This window comes from Sinocyclocheilus rhinocerous, unplaced genomic scaffold, assembly GCF_001515625.1.
Source record: "Sinocyclocheilus rhinocerous isolate Xijiao unplaced genomic scaffold, SAMN03320098_v1.1 scaffold778, whole genome shotgun sequence".
Lineage (NCBI taxonomy): Eukaryota > Metazoa > Chordata > Actinopteri > Cypriniformes > Cyprinidae > Sinocyclocheilus > Sinocyclocheilus rhinocerous.
Genome location: NW_015650332.1, coordinates 912,380 through 935,323, shown reverse-complemented (window position 1 = coordinate 935,323; position 22,944 = coordinate 912,380). Strand labels below are relative to the sequence as shown.

The window sequence follows — 22,944 nt, the reverse complement described above, 5'->3', positions numbered from 1 at the left end:
CTGTTCTTGTATATTGTCTTTTGTATTGTATACTGCTTTATGCATGCTTATGATAGAACCACTCGTTCATGTAATCTTACCTATATGTAATCTTACCATGTTTAGTATTTATGAATTCGTCTTCTGATGATCTAATTGAGAGTGTATATTATATGTTTATACGTATGCAACATATTAGTGTTCTAAGCATCTTTAGTAGTTTTTGCATCAACACCCAATCAAATTACATATGCAAAATACCATGCTCTAAGACAAAGAGTCGTAAACTTTCCCTCCAAAAGTGAAAGTCACCATTGGATCTGTGACCTCCCGGAGGTGTGAGCTCATTAGGAGATAAAGCTCTCACATCAGTGACCCGCCTCCGTCAGTCTGCGGTTCTGTTAGACTCTGAGAAGATGAGGATGTGAGCTAGAACACTTCTGCAACTCTCAAGTCTGCACCAGGCCTCGGCCTTGACTTTACATTCACCAAAGATCTTAGGATCTCAGCTGATGTCTCTCTTAGCTCTTTTTCACTTTCCACTGGGAAGAAACTCCCGATCACCATCGAGTCAGAACATCTTTGGAGTTCATCACTCTTCAAACCCGGAAGAAGGTGATCGCGACTCCTACACCACTGAACCTCCAAACCATCAAGACTTTCATCCGAGACTGCATCCGTACGCTCGTTCCAGGCCAAGGCAATGCAAGTATCGTACATTTAACTAAACGAAACAGAGGTTTAGTATAAGCTGTAGACCCCGTTCTAAAATGGCGCTGATGGTTTTACTCAGGTGGGTAAATGACTCTTTTCATAGCTTCATCCTCTGGTTTTTCCTGATGGATTCATCCATCAAGCCTCATTTGCCCTTTCCCATGTATGAGTGATTGTTTGTTTGTTTGTTAGACTAGTTTGTGTTAGTGTTTAGTTAATAAAACTATTAACAAATTACATGAGTTTCTGATTCTGATCATAATTAACTGTAATTATTTATATACATTTCCCTTTTGAGCTAATTTGCTACACCAGTAATGCTAAAGTGAAGTAGTTTTGCATTTCCAAGGTTTATCTGATAATCAGATGCATGAAAGTAGAGTTTGTTGCTATAGCAAACAGACATCGGGCGCGTTTTCTGTCAGGATCATCATTCGCCGATGGAGAGGAAAAGTTAAATACTATAGCATTTTATCTTATGAAAACGAGATAAATAAGTCTTCGCTAATAAGTAATACTTAACTAATAAGTTTTCGCACTGAAAGAGAAGTGATCTCGCGGTCATAGACGTGCCAGGCTATATCTGCAGCTAAACTGTAGAAAAAGCAGAATGAACTGAAACGTTAAGACAATAAACAAAATAAATAAATACAATTTATGAATGATGCAGTCCAAATGTACATATAATTTATTACAGTACAGAAACTATAAAGTATATATATATATTTTTTTTTTACCTTATTCTGTGCAGAAAATTGAAATAATTGTTTGTATATAAAACAATCATAACATTGCCATTAGGAAAAAATTATAGATTACAAATGATTGATTATTGTCCAGCAGTGTATTTGATTTCTTATAGCAAATTCAAAGTAAGAGATAAGAAAAGAATTCCTTGTAAAAAAAATAAAAATAAATAATAATAATAATACATACATACATACATTTATTGTATTTGACATTTCTGTCACTTCTGGAATTATGGCTACGCCCCTGGTGTGACAAAATGTTAGCCTATACATAATACTTTTAAAGCTCTTTTTTAAAATCTTGGCTTACATAAATTTCTACATAAGCCTAGAATCATAATCTTGCCATAGCATCATTAAACTAGCATCTAATAATGGACAAAGGTTTTTTGTTTTTTTCTAACCTAGAAAAAAACAACTTCGCCAGCTGAGGAAATTCAACCTGCCACAGGAGTCTGCACACTAATAAACATATATGTACATTTATCTAAACAATTACATTTTTTCCTATACTTCTATTTCTGTATATAGTACATTATTAAATTTTTTTTATTTTTTATATTAGTTTTATATTACATCCCTACTGTGTTATTCCTATGTATGTCTGCACTATCATGTATGTCTGCACTATGTTTGTACATTCTGTTACACTGGAAGCTCCTGTCGTCAAGTCAAATTCCTTGTGTGTGTAAACATACTTGCTAATAAAGCTCTTCTGATTCTGATTCTGATTGTGATTCTATGGTTCTGTAACCATAAAGGCTGCTGTGTAATTCGCCCCCTGACTAAGCATTTAAAGAATTTAGGGGAAGCATTTAAATAATCCTGTGAATGCACTTAAAGAATGCAGAATCTAATTGTTAATCGAATCGAATCAAATTGAATTGTGAATCGAATCGAATTGAATCATTCTGAATTTGCAAAAATCGTTCTTGAATTGAATCGAAAACCTATGAATCGTGAATCGAATCGATTCGCTGTCTACCCAAAGATTCACAGCCCTACATGACAGGGTAGGAAAAACACATGTCAGGAACATGAAACAAGGCAACATATCAAAATAAAAGACATGAAAACCTAAACCAGAAACAAAACCCAAAACAGACCTTACACATACGAACGTGATAAAAACGTTATAAAAACATTTCTACAACGTTGTGAAAAAACGTATTTATAAAATTAAAAAACTGACATTAGTCGTATTAAATTCATAGGACAAAAAACTTTATCACAACCTTTTCACAATGTGAAAAAAAAGAAGTTTTTACAACATTGTTGTGTTTGCTGGGTATTTAATAATTTTAATAAATAAAATAATTTACACTCGGATATTATTGCATCCTGTTTATGTACAACATTACTGAGGTGCAAATAGTGTCTGTCACTATTTATGAGTATAAATAGCATCTAATTAGCTACTATTTACACTTATTGCAAATATCTGCTACTTTAACATATAGCTTAAGGAAAATAGAATGGCTATTTTCACTTAGTGTAAATGTCTATTAAAATGTAGGCTATTATATGTGGCCCGCCAATCATAATTTACTAATAATGCCGTTTCAAAATGTCAACACAAGGTGAGAGAACTACATTTTAGGCCAGATGTATCAGTAAAATGTGAGTGACAACAATTTGGTAACTCATATGCGCTGTCTTTAGCGCACTAACAGCGGTACAGTGCTACTTGTGTGAAGCACGCTGCACGGACCTTTATTAGCTCTGCCTAAAGACAGTGCAGTGCAAACTCAGAACAAATGCGTTTAATTTCTGAGGGAGCTACTCCTTGAACACAGATCTTTAACACTTCCTGTTATGATAATAATCTTATCAAACAGCTAACTAACAAAGAGGCTTATCTTATGAGAGCAGTTAACAAACATGACAGCGGCAAAATAGAGAGAAGGTGAGGAGAAAGGGGGTGAGATTGAGGGGACAATGGCGCTTGAGCTTTTTTTTAACCGTACTGTGTAATAATCCACCCATCTAGGCTAGGTCAGATCAGCTCCGTTAACAAAAGCCTAAAGTGAATATGGAGAGGAGTGAACAGGATTTATTTCCAGCACACTAATAGCTCATCCAGGGAAAAAAGGAGCGCTTATGCAGAATTCACTTCACCCAAACAAGCAGAGTGGAGCGCAGACACAGATGGTGAGAGAGCGGCGTGTTTCTGGAAGCCCCTGGCCTGTGATTCATACACAGCCATTATGTATGAGAGGGGAGCTGCGCTCAGACACTCAAAATATCAAAATCTACATGGGCTTCTTTGATAGGGAAGCAGAAGAGAGCAAGTATTACACAGAGACTAAAAGAGAGGGAGGAAAAGAGAAAGGGAGAGCCAGCGAACAAGAAAAAGACATCAAGAAAGTGACAGAGAGAAAGAGATCAGTAAACCACAGATGTGGAACATTGGAAGCAGATTGTTTCTGACTCTGATTTGTTACTAGCTATGTTTCCATCAATAGGGAATTTAATACATGTAAAAAAAAATTTTTGAATATCGCAAAAAAAGACTGCAACTATTCCACGTTTTCAAGAGAACAAAATTCTAGGGGAAACTGGAGCAAAATATGAACTATGAAATGTATTTAGTAAATGTGTTTGCATTGCATTTTTTGTAGTTTATTTATGTACATTTTGGACATTTTATTTGCACCTTGTTCCATACAGCATTTTTATGCAATATCCATAAATAAATAATATCCTGTGGCACATTTGCTTTTTTTTTTTTTTAATGACTGCCATTTAAATTCTATAATTGACTTTTGTTCTTAAATAAATGTGCTAGCTTCCTTTTAATATTTCACTCCATTTTCCTACTCCACTTAATTTTTCCTCACATAAGATCATTTTAACTGAAAGCAATGTTTCAAAATATGTTAATTTATTTATTTAGTAAGTAGTTCAATTAAAGTTAAATTAGATCAAATTAGGGTTGGGAATCTGCAAAAATCGTTCTTGAATTGAATCGAAAACCTATGAATCGTGAATCGAATCGATTCGCTGTCTACCCAAAGATTCACAGCCCTACATGACAGGGTAGGAAAAACACATGTCAGGAACATGAAACAAGGCAACATATCAAAATAAAAGACATGAAAACCTAAACCAGAAACAAAACCCAAAACAGACCTTACACATACGAACGTGATAAAAACGTTATAAAAACATTTCTACAACGTTGTGAAAAAACGTATTTATAAAATTAAAAAACTGACATTAGTCGTATTAAATTCATAGGACAAAAAACTTTATCACAACCTTTTCACAATGTGAAAAAAAAAAGTTTTTACAACATTGTTGTGTTTGCTGGGTATTTAATAATTTTAATAAATAAAATAATTTACACTCGGATATTATTGCATCCTGTTTATGTACAACATTACTGAGGTGCAAATAGTGTCTGTCACTATTTATGAGTATAAATAGCATCTAATTAGCTACTATTTACACTTATTGCAAATATCTGCTACTTTAACATATAGCTTAAGGAAAATAGAATGGCTATTTTCACTTAGTGTAAATGTCTATTAAAATGTAGGCTATTATATGTGGCCCGCCAATCATAATTTACTAATAATGCCGTTTCAAAATGTCAACACAAGGTGAGAGAACTACATTTTAGGCCAGATGTATCAGTAAAATGTGAGTGACAACAATTTGGTAACTCATATGCGCTGTCTTTAGCGCACTAACAGCGGTACAGTGCTACTTGTGTGAAGCACGCTGCACGGACCTTTATTAGCTCTGCCTAAAGACAGTGCAGTGCAAACTCAGAACAAATGCGTTTAATTTCTGAGGGAGCTACTCCTTGAACACAGATCTTTAACACTTCCTGTTATGATAATAATCTTATCAAACAGCTAACTAACAAAGAGGCTTATCTTATGAGAGCAGTTAACAAACATGACAGCGGCAAAATAGAGAGAAGGTGAGGAGAAAGGGGGTGAGATTGAGGGGACAATGGCGCTTGAGCTTTTTTTTAACCGTACTGTGTAATAATCCACCCATCTAGGCTAGGTCAGATCAGCTCCGTTAACAAAAGCCTAAAGTGAATATGGAGAGGAGTGAACAGGATTTATTTCCAGCACACTAATAGCTCATCCAGGGAAAAAAGGAGCGCTTATGCAGAATTCACTTCACCCAAACAAGCAGAGTGGAGCGCAGACACAGATGGTGAGAGAGCGGCGTGTTTCTGGAAGCCCCTGGCCTGTGATTCATACACAGCCATTATGTATGAGAGGGGAGCTGCGCTCAGACACTCAAAATATCAAAATCTACATGGGCTTCTTTGATAGGGAAGCAGAAGAGAGCAAGTATTACACAGAGACTAAAAGAGAGGGAGGAAAAGAGAAAGGGAGAGCCAGCGAACAAGAAAAAGACATCAAGAAAGTGACAGAGAGAAAGAGATCAGTAAACCACAGATGTGGAACATTGGAAGCAGATTGTTTCTGACTCTGATTTGTTACTAGCTATGTTTCCATCAATAGGGAATTTAATACATGTAAAAAAAAATGGTGAGAGAGCGGCGTGTTTCTGGAAGCCCCTGGCCTGTGATTCATACACAGCCATTATGTATGAGAGGGGAGCTGCGCTCAGACACTCAAAATATCAAAATCTACATGGGCTTCTTTGATAGGGAAGCAGAAGAGAGCAAGTATTACACAGAGACTAAAAGAGAGGGAGGAAAAGAGAAAGGGAGAGCCAGCGAACAAGAAAAAGACATCAAGAAAGTGACAGAGAGAAAGAGATCAGTAAACCACAGATGTGGAACATTGGAAGCAGATTGTTTCTGACTCTGATTTGTTACTAGCTATGTTTCCATCAATAGGGAATTTAATACATGTAAAAAAAAATTTTTGAATATCGCAAAAAAAGACTGCAACTATTCCACGTTTTCAAGAGAACAAAATTCTAGGGGAAACTGGAGCAAAATATGAACTATGAAATGTATTTAGTAAATGTGTTTGCATTGCATTTTTTGTAGTTTATTTATGTACATTTTGGACATTTTATTTGCACCTTGTTCCATACAGCATTTTTATGCAATATCCATAAATAAATAATATCCTGTGGCACATTTGCTTTTTTTTTTTTTTAATGACTGCCATTTAAATTCTATAATTGACTTTTGTTCTTAAATAAATGTGCTAGCTTCCTTTTAATATTTCACTCCATTTTCCTACTCCACTTAATTTTTCCTCACATAAGATCATTTTAACTGAAAGCAATGTTTCAAAATATGTTAATTTATTTATTTAGTAATTAGTTGTCTGTCAGCAAATAAAATTCTTGATCACTCTGTCAAGGTTTATTTTCAGATGACTGCACATCCCAGTGATATTTTAAAACGTATATAGGCTACTATTAATTATAGAATATATTTATCACAGCTACGGAGAGATAAACGCACGAAGAAGATGAATGCAAATAGTCTTTAACCCTTTCACACGTGAGTTTAAAATATTCTAGCTGAGCCCCCAGGGTGAGTTTTTTTAGGCGACCATTATTTTAGAATGTATAGCCTTGTTGTTTCCATGGCGACGCGTCATGCTTGAAATGTGACACAACACAGCCACAATAGCGCTGTATGACACATGGATCGCCTTTATTTCGTTTTTCCTTTTTTATTATTAATATTCACAAACATACTCACTATATTATTAAATATCTGATATTCCGATTCTGAAATATGTGCAAGTAAATGTATTTGGTAGTTTAAACACTTTTATATTGACCGTGTTAGTTGATCTATACCGGGTGATGGGCGCCGCCATATTAGTTTGCGCTGAATCCGAGCTGTGGGATTTACAACACGTAAATCTATCCACTCCTCCCAAAAGACATTGAAGTAAGTCTCCAGTAAACTGGGAGAAGAGCAGATTAAACTTTATATTTATCTACACAATCTGCATAGGATATCAATAAAACATGTCATCAGATCATATTTGTAAGGATCATTATTGCTGCTTCCATAGACATCAGCGCGTATTTTACAAACTATAAATGTATGGTATTGCTAGTACTTATGTGTATTTAAATGTCTGAAACCTAAAATTAGTATTATATGGTTGAAAACACTGAATAGTTGTGATAATAACAAGCGCTCAGCGCGTCCGATCTGGCTCCGCGCCAGCCAAAGCGGGAAAGCAGATTTGAATTCAGCAGTTGATCACGTGACGCACTGAACGTTCTAATCACACCGGTGTGATCGTACACTTCAGGGACCAGCCAACACACTGGTGTGATCGTACGCGTCAAAGGGTAAGTAATCCACAAGACGGTAGATACAGGACGGATAGGCAGGATGCACACGTAGGGACGTAGTAGACCGGACAGAAAACAGTGAACAGAACACAACTTAAGAAGGTTGGCAAATGAAGATAAGTAACTAGACACACCTGAACCAAATGACAATGAACAGGAGACAGAAACTAGGTCACACAGAGCAAATGGGGAAAGAAAACACAACAAACAGTCCAGGGGTGTGACAGTTCGCCCCCCTCCCGGAAGGCGCAACCTCGTGCCGCAGAAACAACAAAGGGAGGGACGGAGGGGGACTTAGGAGAAGGACAAAGCAGTGGATATGGGATGGTGACAGGGGATGGCAAAGGGCTGGCAGGAAGGCAGGCAGACAATACAGGTGGAGGTTCGGCCGGAGGATGGACACCCTCGAGGAGGACGACAAACAGAGTCCAGCGGGAAAGCAGATTTGAATTCAGCAGTTGATCACGTGACGCACTGAACGTTCTAATCACACCGGTGTGATCGTACACTTCAGGGACCAGCCAACACACTGGTGTGATCGTACGCGTCAAAGGGTAAGTAATCCACAAGACGGTAGATACAGGACGGATAGGCAGGATGCACACGTAGGGACGTAGTAGACCGGACAGAAAACAGTGAACAGAACACAACTTAAGAAGGTTGGCAAATGAAGATAATTAACTAGACACACCTGAACCAAATGACAATGAACAGGAGACAGAAACTAGGTCACACAGAGCAAATGGGGAAAGAAAACACAACAAACAGTCCAGGGGTGTGTCAGTTCGCCCCCCTCCCGGAAGGCGCAACCTCGTGCCGCAGAAACAACAAAGTGAGGGACGGAGGGGGACTTAGGAGAAGGACAAAGCAGTGGATATGGGATGGTGACAGGGGATGGCAAAGGGCTGGCAGGAAGGCAGGCAGACAATACAGGTGGAGGTTCGGCCGGAGGATGGACACCCTCGAGGAGGACGACAAACAGAGTCCAGGGTGGAGATGACGGAGGGAGGAGCCAGGACGGGGACAGAAGGGACCAGGGCGGATCAGATGGAGGAAGGAGACAGGAGGCAGCAGGAGGAGCCAGGCGGGACCCAGGCCGCCAGAGCCAGAGGGAAGGAGGAGCCTGACAGAGCCAGAGGGACGGAGGAGCGAGGTGTAGCCGGAGGAGTGGAGTCCCGAGGCGGCGGATGGTCGACGATAGACCAAGACGGAGCCGGAGGGACGATGGAGCCCGGCGGAGCTGGTGGACTGACGGGCCATGGTGGAGAGGAGGGAGCTAGGAGCCATGGTGGAGCCGCTGGGTCGAAGGGCCGAGGTGGTGTCCGGGACTCAGAAGCTGGAGGCGGAGACAAGGGATCCTCCAGCCATGACGTCGATGGAGACAGCGGTGGCGATGGTGAGGACTGATATAGAGGAAGTGGGAGAGGGAGGCTGGACGGGAGTTCAGAATGTTCAGGGGGTTTAGGAACGGTGTGTGCTGCCCACACACACCACAACGCCACTCCCAGCACCGGGCGTGCCAGCGATAGGGGAACGACCTCCATGGTCGTTTCAGGACTGGCAGATAGTTCAGGGCAGACAGATAGTTCACAAACAGCCTCCATGGCCGAAACAGGACTGACAGAGAGTTCAGGGCAGGCAGATGATTCAAACACGACCTCAGTGGTCGTGATGGGACAGACGGAAGATGATGGTGGGAGAAGATAAGGCATGTCCGCAGAAGACATTGGTGACGGCGAAACAGCTGAAGTCCCTTGCGAAATCCTCAAATCCTGGCTCCCCCGAGCCAGAGCGGCGAATCTCTCGGTGAGCTCCATAAGAAAAAATCCAAAAGAAAAAACTTTAAACAAAAACGCTACGGTGAGATAAACGCACAAAGAAGATGAAGATGAATGCAAATAGTAGGGACGTAGTAGACAGAAAACAGTGAGCAGAACACAAATTAAGTAGGTTGGCAAATGAAGATAATTAACTAGACACACCTGAACCAAATGACAATGAACGGGAGACAGAAACTAGGTCCCACAGAGTACACGGGGAAAGAAAACACAACAAACAGTCCAGGGGTGTGACAATATTATTATTTGAATATACTTTACTTTTATATTTTCAGTTTTCATTTTTTAAGATTTAGTTATTTTGTTATGTGCTTTTATGTGTTTTTGTTTGTTTTATTTCTATTTGACTTCATTTTTGTTAGCATTTCAACTTATGTAAGCTATTTCAGTTATAAAAAGATTATTAAAAAGTTATGTGATAAAAAGTTATAAAAAAAAATATTTTTAATGATTTTAGTTTTAGTTAACAATAACAAAACTGCATCATAATTTCCATATATTAAACAAAATCTTTCAGCTGTGTACATTCTTATGTTTACATACATCTGTGTGTGTTTGACTTACTCTTGGCTTTCTCACTCTTGCGAGACGGTCTCCAGCGGATGCAGGAACGGTGTTCATCCAAATAGAAGAGCCGGACCAGACCTTTAGAACCGTTCTTCAGCTTCACCATCTGAGTCCCCGACTGCATCACACTCATGCATCGCTCAACTGCGAGTACAAAATAAACACACAAATACACATTGAGTGGGCTGACGCACACTTAAACAGCGAGGTGAAAATGTAAAACGGCATAAAAATGGATTCTGTCACTACAAATAAGTTACAGTTGATGGATGGAGGTTATAAATTGGCTGATAACAGCACTATAGATATTTTTAGATAGTGTGACGATGGGCGTCATTTTAATTGTGACACATGTAGAGCAGTTATGGAGCACATTGAGTGGTGGGATATGACAAAATTAGATAACTGGCAGGGTTTGCTCAAATACAACCAAGGCAAAGAAAAGAAGAGCTTGAAGAAGGTTCAGGAACCCTGCTGAAAAATCTGAGAGGCATGTGAGAAGTCCAACAAAAGCCAAAATGATGCAACACATCAGAGGCTGCGTGCAACCCAGCTTATCTTCTTGACTGAGTGAGATGGCAACTCCCTGTCTTAAAGGGCCACTGGGACCAATCAGCTGACAGATCTGAAGGTCTCTAAATAAAACTTCTGCCTTGGCTGAGACTGGCTCGCTGCAAAACAGAGCTGCAAAGACAAGTGCGAGAGGAGAACATGTGCATGTGTATGCAACATGGCTGCTTCTCCTTCAAAATCACTTTGCACCATGACACCAGTGTGCTTCAGCTCATCTCCTCCATCAGAGGGCTAACGAGAGGGGCATACAAAGACTGAAAACGCTCTCCCTCCAAACCTGCTTCAACATTTGCAATACTCTCAAGCACTACTTTATGCTGTCAGTGTGATTTCAGGGTGAAGTCACCCAGGAGAATCGAAAATGTGAAATCGAGCAGATAATAGTTTTGTATGTGAAGCGCATGTATATTCTCTGTCTGACACGATCGAAGCGGGACGGCTTGAGGGGGTGGTAGGAAGAACAAGCTCTTGAATGATATAAAGTGAGAGTGGAATGTGATATTGACAATGATTTATACAGGAGACAAATTAAATTGATACACTGTATCCAAACAAAGAGCAACTTACTTGTTCAGAAAACACGACATAAATCCAAAAAATATATACATGACAAATGCTTCCTTGTAAAATGACAGTAAAATGACAATGTCAGTTTTACTAAACAGGGTAATTAGCACGATACTGCAATTCCAAAACACCACTGATAGGAGGGGAAATTTCTGTAGGTGATTTACAGACAACACGCAAATTAAAGAACACAGACGTATAATGACCAGCGCAATTTACCAAGAGCAGTGCAAATTACCGCCTGCTTAAAGACATGCTTTTTGGGGGTGTTAAATGATTGCGCAAATACCAGTAAATGCATCTGAAAGGGAAACACATACAAATGCATACTCAGTAAGGTCAGGTGAAAAAATAATTGTGTTATAAACAATAAATACCGTTTTGTGGCTCTTTAATGTGTCATGACAGATCACTGCAGTGCCTCAGTTCAAGCGGCACGTGAACTGATCGTCTTTTCAAATTTACTTAAAGCACGAAATAAACATGAATGAACATCAGAACATATTTTATTTCAACCGTGGAAAGACATCAATATTTTTCAAGTTTATGTCCACAGAAGTTAATCTACTCTCCTGTCTGATTTGTTTTTCGGACAAAATGGCGGATTCGGCGTTATGATTGGTCAGATCGCCTGTCAGTTAAGCTCTTTACAAAGAATCAAATTGAATGAATAATGAAGTGGATGTTATATGTGCTCAGTGTTGTTGTTAGCTAAAATAAAAAACGTTTTTATTAAAAGGTATTAATTCTTAAAGTATTAAGAATTGTTTTTGTTAATTGAAATAAATCTGAAAATGTATAAACTAAAAATTATATATAAATATTAGATGAAAAGAAGGAAAATAATTTGAAGTTAAAAATAATTTTAAAAAAATAACTAAAAATACAAAAGCATGTAGCAAAATGACTAAAACATAAGCTAAAATAAAAATGAAAAATGAAAATATAAAAATAAAAGCCAATTCAATATATTAATCAATACTATGGTAGTATAAGAATAATACTGCATTAACACTGCATGTGTTGTATTTTACATCTTTGGAAGCCATATGTGTGACAGATAGATTGAAATATAAATAATTATCCACTGGAAAAGTTTTCACACCGAATATTTCAATACACACAATTGCGAATCTGGTGTTTTGTTTTGTTTTTCTTTTAGTATTCATACTAACTAAATGCTTTCATAGTATGGAAAAGAAAATTTAGATCAGAAAGTTTAGGGAGTAAATTACAACCAAAAAAGAAAAAATACGCAGCTCTGTTGGTGTGAAAAGATTCACAAGAGCATTGTTACACAAAATCTTGAGTGTCTCTGTACATACACAACTTCCTGATGCTCAGAAAATACCTTCTAAACATCAGAGATCATTTAACACCATATATTTGCATAATACTCCAGTATTTATGTAACATTACAATCTATTTCAGTTCTTGTCGAAAACGCTTATAGACAGCAGTACTGGGAAGGATATAGATCAACTGGAGCAGGGTTTAACATAATGGACAGGACAACTGGAAAGGATTTGAAAACTAATCTCACTCCCAGAAAGCAATGTCAACAGGATGTAGATGCACACACATATTAACAGCTGAGACACGCTTCTCTGCAATAGATGATTAGTAGAACATAATGGACGCAGGCTCAGACGCTTTGTGCCAATTCACTGTCTGTGATGATGAAGTGGAATTAACAGTTCTGAAATTAATTGAGGGATAAAAAGGCTGAAAATAGAGTACAGTAGAGAGAGAATACACAAGAAAAAAAACTCCTTATGCTCCAATTCACACAGGATAGGCTGCAGGTCACTGAGCTAAGATGCTTATGGAGAATCCATGTTAGATATGGGTCTCCGGGTAAAAACAATGATTCTGACCCAGATTACAGAGGCCAGACATTGAAAGATCATGTTGTACATTGATCTAAATCTACAAAGAATCCAGAATTATCCCTCTCTACCTTCTATCCCTTCCACCGACTCATCTATTCATCCAAAATGAGAGCATAAGAGTGGCAGCATCCTCTTCCTGTCCCGACCAAACCTCCGGCCCACTATCAGCACTTCACAGATTGGGACGCAATCCACAATCCAATTAGATTTGACATGACCATGAAAGACAATGCTTTCTATTCCCCCTTTGAAACACCCTCTAACCCTCGTTCTTTTCCTTTCTCACCGTCCTCAAACACTGACGTTCACTTTGCACCCAGATTGAAGACCGAAAGTAGGTACTGTGTGGTGGACTTGTTTATATTGCCCAAAACACTACAAATTATTAGTACTATTGCTCAGGTGTTAGAGATTTGAACAAACCCCTGACCTTAAGTAATAAACTTTGGGACATAATATGTCCTGCACTGACTGTGTTACGGACATGAGTGAGATGTTGATACTGCAGAAATTGCCCTGTGAAGGGACAATAAAGAGTTCTACTGCTACCTTACACAGTTTACCTTTATTACTTTTCCTTAGACTTTGTAAATCCCACATATTTACACTGAAAGAAAGACTCAATCCATAACTTGGTGGGTGATTTTGACCATCCGCACTGAAAAAAAAAAGTGGTTCATCTAAATTAAGTCAAAAATATTATTTAACATCAATGAGCCAACCAGTTTAAAAGCTTGGAGCTGGTATGCTATTTGTTTTTGGAAGAAGCATTTAATTGATTAAAAATACTGTAAAACAGCAATGTTGTGAAATATTAATCAAATTTATTATATCTTTTTTTTTTCAATTTAATATATTTCCAGACTTCCTTCAGAAATCATTCTAATATGCTGATTTAGTACTTTTGAAAACAGTTGTGCTGCTTAGTATTTTTGAGGAAACTGTGATACATTTTCTTCAGGATTCTTTGATGAATAGAAAGTAAAAAAAAAAAAAAAAAGCTTTTATATTATATAGAAATCTTTAAAAATAACAAGCGTACTTGCTTAATAAAAGTATCAACTTTCGAAAAGAAATCGTACTGACCCCAAACTTGGTACTGTACATTACCAACAATATTAAATGTAATATAGAAATGTCAAATAGAAGGGTAACAATTGCAGGTTACACTTTTAAAGTGCAGAAAACCTTTTTATTCTACTGTCTCTCAACGTGCTTGTGGGGTGTCCTAACTAGCAGTGATAATGCAATGTTATACTGTATGTCATGTTAATCTTACAAAAAAACAGGATTCAGAGATAGAAAAAGGAGAGAGATTCTTAAGTAAACACCCTCTTTAAACAAGCCCTTCTTGTTATGAAAGATTCAGGTCACTCTCCAAATCATATTAAGATACTGTGACAGAATAACACGCTCTCTGGTCTTATTAAGTGCCTGGCCTAGTCTGGCTTCCTTTTTTTTTTTTTATATATTCTTCGTCTTCTTTTTAATCTATATACTTTTAATCCACTCTTTTGCCTTTGTGGCATCTTGTCCAGATATCGGGATCTTATTTTCCCACCACCAAGTCCTCTGTTGTTCCACAGTTTTAGAACTAGAAAGTGAAGTAAAAACAGAGAAACTTCTTGAGAAAGACTCAAACAGCATCCAGTAAAATCAGAATATATATTCACAGATAATAAAATAAAACTCCATTTTCTGTCCAGAAAGTTTTTGCACACACAGAAAACTTTCCCAGTACTTTTCTCTCCTTCTCTCTGTCTCTTATAAACTTACATGTTCATAAATTCACTTTCAGTGAGCGTTACTGTGGAAGAAAACTATTGATTTTCATTTTCATGAAAGCAGTGGCTCCACCTTTCCCCCGCAACATACTGTTTGTTCTTAAATAAACCCTCTCTCAGTTTCTCGCTCTCCCTCGGGGTCACACTGTATGTCTTTGCCTCCAGCTGGGTTTCAACATAAGTTTGCAGCACATGTTGCAATACAGACGTGAGCAGCAACAAGCTACATTATAATCTCTGAGGGAATGGAAACTCTAGCCGTGTTACAAAACCTAGTGAGCTGCCTATCTAGACAGGATGTTGAAGGGATTGTTCACCCAAAAATCATTTACTTAACTTTCATGTCGTTACAAACATGTATGGCTTGGTTTTTATTTTTTGCAGATCTTTTTTCAGTTTTTGTTCATAAAATGAAGTCAATGAAGGCAAACTCACTGAGAGAAAAAAAAAAATCCAAAACAGAGCATGAGGAAAAAAGCATTTTGATTTAATACTGAGAAGTATACCTAAAATTGGGTAATCTAGGAAAAGACTAATTATTCTAAGTATTACATGCTTATTAGTGTCACATTCTTAGCACAGCAACATGTTAACATTAAACCCGTTTTAACCTTATAGTTAAAACAAAAACCATTAAAAAAACATTTCCGTATCTTGAAATAAAAAACCCTAACCCTAAAATAAAATAAAACATTGCAGCTATAGTTTCATAGTACTATTTCTCATTTTGATTTAGTTTAACTTGATGACAAAAAAAGACAATAACAAACAACAAAATTATTAAATCTTTAAAGGGATAGTTCATCCAAAGTTCATCATTTACTTACCCTCCACTTGTAACAAACCTGTATCAGTTTCTTTCTTCTGCCGAACACAAATGATTGACAGTAGTCATTGACTTCCATAGTATTTTTTTCCATACTATGGAGGTCAAAGGCTATCGTGAACTGTTTGGTTATCCAAATATATTTTTTATATCTTTTGTGTTCAACAGTTGAAAAATATTCATACATGTTTGGAACAACTTGAGAGTGAGTAAATAATGACAGAACTATCCCTTCAAGTACAATTAAAATGAACCCATAAGATATAAAAAATAAAAACTAATTCAAAACATTAATAAAAACTATGAAGTTGTTGCCTAAACAGAGCATCCCAAACCAGCCACTCTTAAAGTTCAATCCCGGTTAGGATACCGTTTTCAGGCTAATTCACACTGCACCAACAGATGCCAACCAATGGCGTCAATCACTAGATTAGGCTACGTCACTTCGCAGACATTCCACGACCCAACAAAGGCTGACTGAACGAGCCCGATACGAGGTGGCTAATTCCTACGAATTCGTACGATTTTTGCTTAATAGTACATATTTTACGAGTTGCACAATTCGTATGAATTTGTACGAATGACCTACACCTAACCCCGCCCCTAAACCTATCCGTAACTGGGGTCTACACAAATCGTACAAAATCGTACGAGTGAGGTCGTATGAATTTGTATGAATTAGCCACCTCATAAAATACGTACGAATTGGTCGTGAGATAGCATTGGACTGAACATGATGAAAAAAGCACAGACTAATGCCGAAAGGGGTAACACTGGTCCGACATAACCCAACGAACGTGTCTATTACTGTTGAACAGCATTTGTGTGTGCAGTATGAAGCTCCCTATCTAGGCAGCAGACAGCAAAGGCAGCTCACCAGCTTGAGATTTCCTTTAAAACAAGAAGCTTTTTGTACTTTGTAGCAAATGTTAATACAACATATAAACAAAGTATTTATCTTCCTTTGCTTTTTTGTTTAGACTCCAACTCCTAGTGAGCGGTTTTGTAAAATGTTGACATTATGGATCAGAACATCTCTAGGCTGCTGTTCCCCATGCAAGCAAAACTATACTTTGGATTAGGGATGCACCGATACCACTTTTTCCAGTACTCGCCCGATACGATACTTTTATTTTTGGTACTTGCCGATACCGAGTACCGATACCAATATTTTTATTGCATTTTATCTATATTATATCTGGTCTCTGAATCATTTTTGGTTTGACTGTATATCCTTCTGTTATTTTCACACTTAATTATGCCCATTAAAATGTATTTTACAAGTTTTTGTTACTTTCACTGTTAATTTTTTGCTCTATGGTACATCATCTTTAATTTAATAGCATTAGAGCTGCTCCATTGCAGCGGCTTAGTAGTACTGTATGCACTTTGCTGTAATAATGCAGGGAACCACTCGTTATAAATCTCTTAACTGTGACATTTTCAGAAATAGAAGTAGCGTTTTTTTTTTCATCTTAAACGTGCTGCGATTTATATTCCAAAGCCACTCATATATTGCAGAAACGCTCAAGCAAGCAAAACACGTGCAATGCGTGCACGTATTTGTACTGGTGCAGAATGGGACAAGTACTAGTAGGCTACAGCCTAGCGCATTTCACACAGGCTGCTAGATTCACTTTCGCCAGAAAGTCGTGTATGCCTAAGGTTAAAAATAAATTACATTTATAGTGAATGCCCCAGTATCGGTATCGGTGCATCCCTACTTTGGATAAATAGTTGGTGGCTTTCTGCAACCCACTTTAAATAACACTCACACATTTTTATCTCACAGATAAAGACCAACTCAAGCTCAAAATAAAAACACATTGCCGTACAGACTTGTTTTGAAGGACCAGAGGACTGTGTGCTCTTGTTACGGACTCATGGGATTCTGTGGACCCAAACAATTGTGATTGGAATTTTAAAAATATGGAAACAACACAACCAAGGGTACATCAACTTCCACAAGGACACTCGACATCTGTGTACACCAGAGGACCCGTGCTCTCCACTTGAATTAGTATGCCAAAACATGCAACTTAATTAGGACTTGCAAACCAGAGGATGGAGGGTGTGAAGGAATGCCCAGGAGGGTCAAAGATCACGGACAAGCACATGTTCCCGCTCTTTTTGTTACATCTAACGGTCATCAATTAGATCTCTAAATTAAGAAATCCATTTTAATGAGTGGTCACAACTAATAAACAGGTAATGAGGGTCTCTTTCCCTCGCTCATTCCTCTCGTTCCTCTGCATCTCTCTGTCTTAGTCTCTTGTCCTCTTCTTTGGACTCTTATTATTGTTATTATCATGAGTCTCTCCAGCTCATTTGAAACAAATTAGTCTCATGTTGAGTAAACCTTCACGGCCAATTACTGCGCTCTGCACAGTGGGGACTCGGCACTGATCTCGAGGGAAGGAAATGTGTTCATTAGGCTGTAGAAAGAGGTGCGAACACTTGAGAGAAGGATTGACAAGAGCCCCTCGCTTCCAGGATGCCAGCCTCCCCTGCCACTTCATGACATGATAATAATGAGTTAAAGAGACAATTCAACTGTACTCTGGGGCAGAACTTTAAAGGAAATTAATTAATTTATTAAAAAGATAAGTGAATAGTAAACAGTATAATTTATTTATTGCCTGTACATACATTTTATTATACAGATTTATTTTCTTTTAAATAAATTCCTGCATGTCACACCACAGTGAAGTAATATTTTAGATTAGGGAAGGGTTTTCCCTCAATAAACTCCTAATTTATTAATATTTAATATTTAACTTATTAATAGTTAGTGAGGTAGTTGTTATGCAGAATAAGTACTAAAATTAGTAATAAGTACTAATAAACAGCCAATATGCTAGTAATATGCATGCTAATAAGCAACTAGTTAATAGTGAGAACTGATCCTTGAAATAAAAGTGTTACCAAGTTAAATTTTATATCTCGGTATTGATATTTTTAATATTAAATTAATTGTATTGCATTGCTAGAATTATTATAATATTCAAAGTTTTATTTATCAATCAAGACAAATTACCATTACAAAAGTAAGAACAGATTTATCTCTAGCTCAATTATTCATGCCCCATTTCTTGATGCAGTCCACCTAGTTGTTTAATCAAAGCTATTGGCTGGGAACATACTTATAGTCCTATATTTGTTCTGTGGGACAGATGGATTTAGGCAGGACTGTAGCTTAGCAGAGCATCACAAAGCAGCCAGAGAGGAAAACAGAAGCTCAATTCAGAGGCCAGCTGAGAAAAACGGAAAAGCAGAGCAAAATTTAATTTACAAGACTGTAGTGTCACTATTTTTACCTGCTTTTGACCTAGGAAAGTTAAAGATGACAGGAGGGAGAAGAGATAGAAAGCGTAAATAAGAAAGAGAGAGTGTGTGTCCTTATAGGTATTGGAGGCATAGGAGAACTAAATGTGTTCACCACATCGGCGGTTGAAGACGAGAGAGCAGATCAAAGCGGTCTGGTGAGAAGTACAGGGAGATATCAAACACTGAATAATTGGGTCGAAGAGGCTCAGGCTCTGTGAAGCCTAAATCACAAAGCACTGTGCGTTCAGAACCATCAGAGCAGGAACACAAAACAGAGGATGAGACATGCATTATGCAGTCAGACACCTGCGCACTGGTTCAACAAACTGCTCCGTCCTTCAGATCTGGATATATATTTACAGTTCTTAAAAATAATGATTCTAAATAATAGGAGTCAAACAGGGCTGTCAATAGATTCAATAATTCAATAACAGTTAATAGTTTACAATTTGTATAATTATTCTTAATGATATTGCATTTAAATAACAATATTATTATTGTTGTTATTATTATGTTAACAAAAATTGTTGTTTATGGGTTCCTCAATTAATTTTCAAGAAATGCACTGAATTCAATGCCTCTTCAATAATTATAAATAAATAAATACCCATACTTTCTTAGCATATGTACAGTACAAAGATGTTTTTGCTGCTGAAGTATGATAGTCTTCTCATTAAGGCTTCTTCAAAAATACAGTATTTTATGCTTGTTCGGCTACCATGATAGTTATATTTCACCATACAAAGAGTGTAAATGACTGACTTTTATTATAGGTCCCTTCTGTGTTGATAAATAGATACATTACAAAATGAAACAGTTATAATGTCAACCTATTTAATGAATCATATGCATCAATGCATTAACTTTTGCACTCCACATCACACTGGCTGAACTGCTGAACTGTGCTGAAGAGCAGCACACTGTCAGCTGGGTAAGGTCCAGAAATTTGCTAAATGATGATTTTCTAAATGATGTTACATATTGTACATTAAAGACTTTTCAGTTTTCTTTCTTTCTTTTTTGAAGGGAATTTAAAGTAAGTAAAATATGTTTTAATTTTGTGTATGTCTCATTTAAAGGGATAGTTCACCCAAAAGTTTTAATTCTGTCATTGATTACTCACTCTCAAGTCATTCCAAACCCATACACAAATGAAGATATTTTTGATGGAATCTGAGAGCTCTCTCACCCTCCATAGACAGCAAGGATATTACCACGATCAAGGCCCAGAAACGTAGCAAGGACGTCTGTAAAATAGTCCATGTGACATCAGGGGTTCAACCGTAATTTTACAAAGCTATGAGAATACTTTTTTTGCGCAAAGAAAACAATAATAACATAATTCAGCAATTCTTCTCCCCGAGTTACTGTCTTCTACCATTTTAGAGAGTACCCCAGAATGTAATCAACGTAATCAGCCTTGTTTACATTCAGTAGACAGCACGCGCATGCTGAACGTAAACAACGCTGATTACGTTGATTATGTTCTGGGGTATTCTCTAAAATAGCAGAAGGCGGTAATTATGTTATTATTGTTTTCTTTTTAAAAATATTTTTTTAATATTCTCGTAGCTTCGTAAAATTACGGTTAAACCCCTGATGTCACATGAACTATTTTACTGATGTCCTTGCTACGTTTCTGTTGATCGTGGTAATATATCCTTGCCGTCTATGGAGGGTCAGAGAGCTCTCAGATTCCATCAAAAATATCTTAATTTGCGTTCCGAAGATGAACAAAGGCCTTACGGGTTTGGAACGACATGAGGGTGAGTAAATAATGACAGAATTTTGGCAGAAATGACATTTTTGGGTGAACTAACCCTTTAACACCACGAAACTTTAGCATATAAGCATTACATCAGCCATCAGTCAACCAGCTGTCTAGACACCAGCATCAGTATCAGCTATTGAAAAACTCATAACAGTCAACCTCTAATCATAAGCACTGTTATCTTGATCACCACCAAGATCATGAGAGATCAGGTTAGATTATAACTAAAGCAATAACCACATATCGCCCCCTGCTCTTTCCACAAGAAGAGGATAAAAGACTCCCTCCACAAGGCAGATCTGAGCCACAGCCAAGTCTGCTAGATGGTTTAGCAGAACTGCCATACCGTTCACAGTGCCTCAGAGCGCTGTGAGGAAGAGGATCTGGATGGGGAACATGTCACACACACACCAATAAAGCAGATTAAACTGTGTACAGTATGTGCACAGTCTGTGCTATAAATACCCAACAATATATCTGTGCAAGCTCTGTGCTCTCATTGTTCAGAGTCAAATATCTGATAATAAATTTGCTCCGTTATTAACAACATTTCAAGTTCATCTCATCTCATGCATCAAAATCGGACTCATTTTGCTCTTGCATAATTAACTCAACCTCAAACAGGACAGACGGGAACAGGCACTCATGCAGGAACAAATGCAGCATTTAAAGAGGATGTCAAGGAAATACTTTGGTGTTTCGAAAAAGCTGTGCACCTTTTCATAGCACAGACCTTTCTCGAGCTTAAAATAGCCGAAACGCTGGTTTGTGTTTACATTTGTAGGAGAACGCTGCATTTTAAGCCATCTGTTCCATAAAACAGACGCTTTCACACCAAACATATTCAGTCAGGTAGAATACCAGGCAGAGAACCTGTTTTACGCACACACCGCCATTCTCACACCCTCTCTTGGGCTCTGAATCCCTGAGTAGATGTCTTCCACTATTTCTGAGAAGTGATAATAGGCAGAGCATCATTTTTGCTCTTTTCCAATTGACTCTCATTTCTGATGCAATGTACCGGTAGAAACACGAGCTCACAAATGTCAGTCTAATGAACATACAAGCTAATTTTAGGATTCAGAGCAGGGAGTAGGAGGTTAGTGCATTTCAGCCCAACTGACAGCTGGAAAGCCATAAAACAATAAAGAGCAATAAGACAAATTGATTTTGAGATCTGCATCATGTATCTCTGGCTGAGCAGTACACACATAAACACAAATACAGATAATGCTAATAATAAGCTGATTATTATATTTAATGATATGTATATTATTATATGTATTATTATTATTATTATTATTATTATAATACATGAATATTACCTGTTCCTCTTCTTCACTTCCTGTTCCTGCTAAACTCAGTGAGCTCAGATGTTTCTGAGATTCAGGATACAGTAAGAAAAATGGCATTCATATTCCATTAATTTACACTGTTCAGATATTGTCAAAGGTAAAGTACTAGATACTGTATGTACTACATGTTTTACCTCACCTAAACTCATATCTCTAATGTTCTTTTACCTTGTAAACTGTTCCTTGCATCACTCGCTCAAATATATAAAATAAATAAATACTGACCCCGATCATTTGAACGGTAGTATGTACAGTACATATATATATATATATATATATATATATATATATACACATTCTGGCTAAATAAAATAATCAGTCAATATTATAAAGTACAGTATGAAAATTATATTCACTTTAACAGTGATAATAATGTATTCGTTTTTAAAAGAAAAAAAAAATGTATTACAGTTTCCACAAAAATATTAAGCAACATAACTGTTTTCAACATTGATAATAAGAGGAAATTTTACTTGAGCACCAAATCAGCATATTAACTATTAGACGAGGGCAAAGGTAACCTAAATGTATAAAAATAGAAGGAACTGGCATGAACAATTAAATATCCAAATAACACAAATAAATTAAAAAATCAATAATATCAGCTGATAAATGATACATTGTGCATTCCGCAACACACATTTACTCTTACAAGAAACATCTCACCTATATATGCCAAACGACATTTTTGTGGCACCGCCACGCTGCCTCCAACATGGTAGAACCTACGGGCCA

At 37.3% G+C, this 22,944-nt stretch overlaps 1 protein-coding gene across 1 annotated transcript in view; it reads right to left on the bottom strand.

The window, feature by feature from the left end:
* LOC107711761 (1-phosphatidylinositol 4,5-bisphosphate phosphodiesterase eta-1-like) overlaps window positions 1-22,944 on the bottom strand; it is a gene marked incomplete at its 3' end in the record, with an annotated part of 86,721 nt that overhangs the window by 42,967 nt on the left and 20,810 nt on the right. The window contains exon 3 of the mRNA XM_016516809.1: window positions 10,112-10,258. Within this exon, the coding sequence (XP_016372295.1) occupies window positions 10,112-10,258 (147 nt within the window). The remainder of the gene's footprint in view (window positions 1-10,111; window positions 10,259-22,944) is intronic.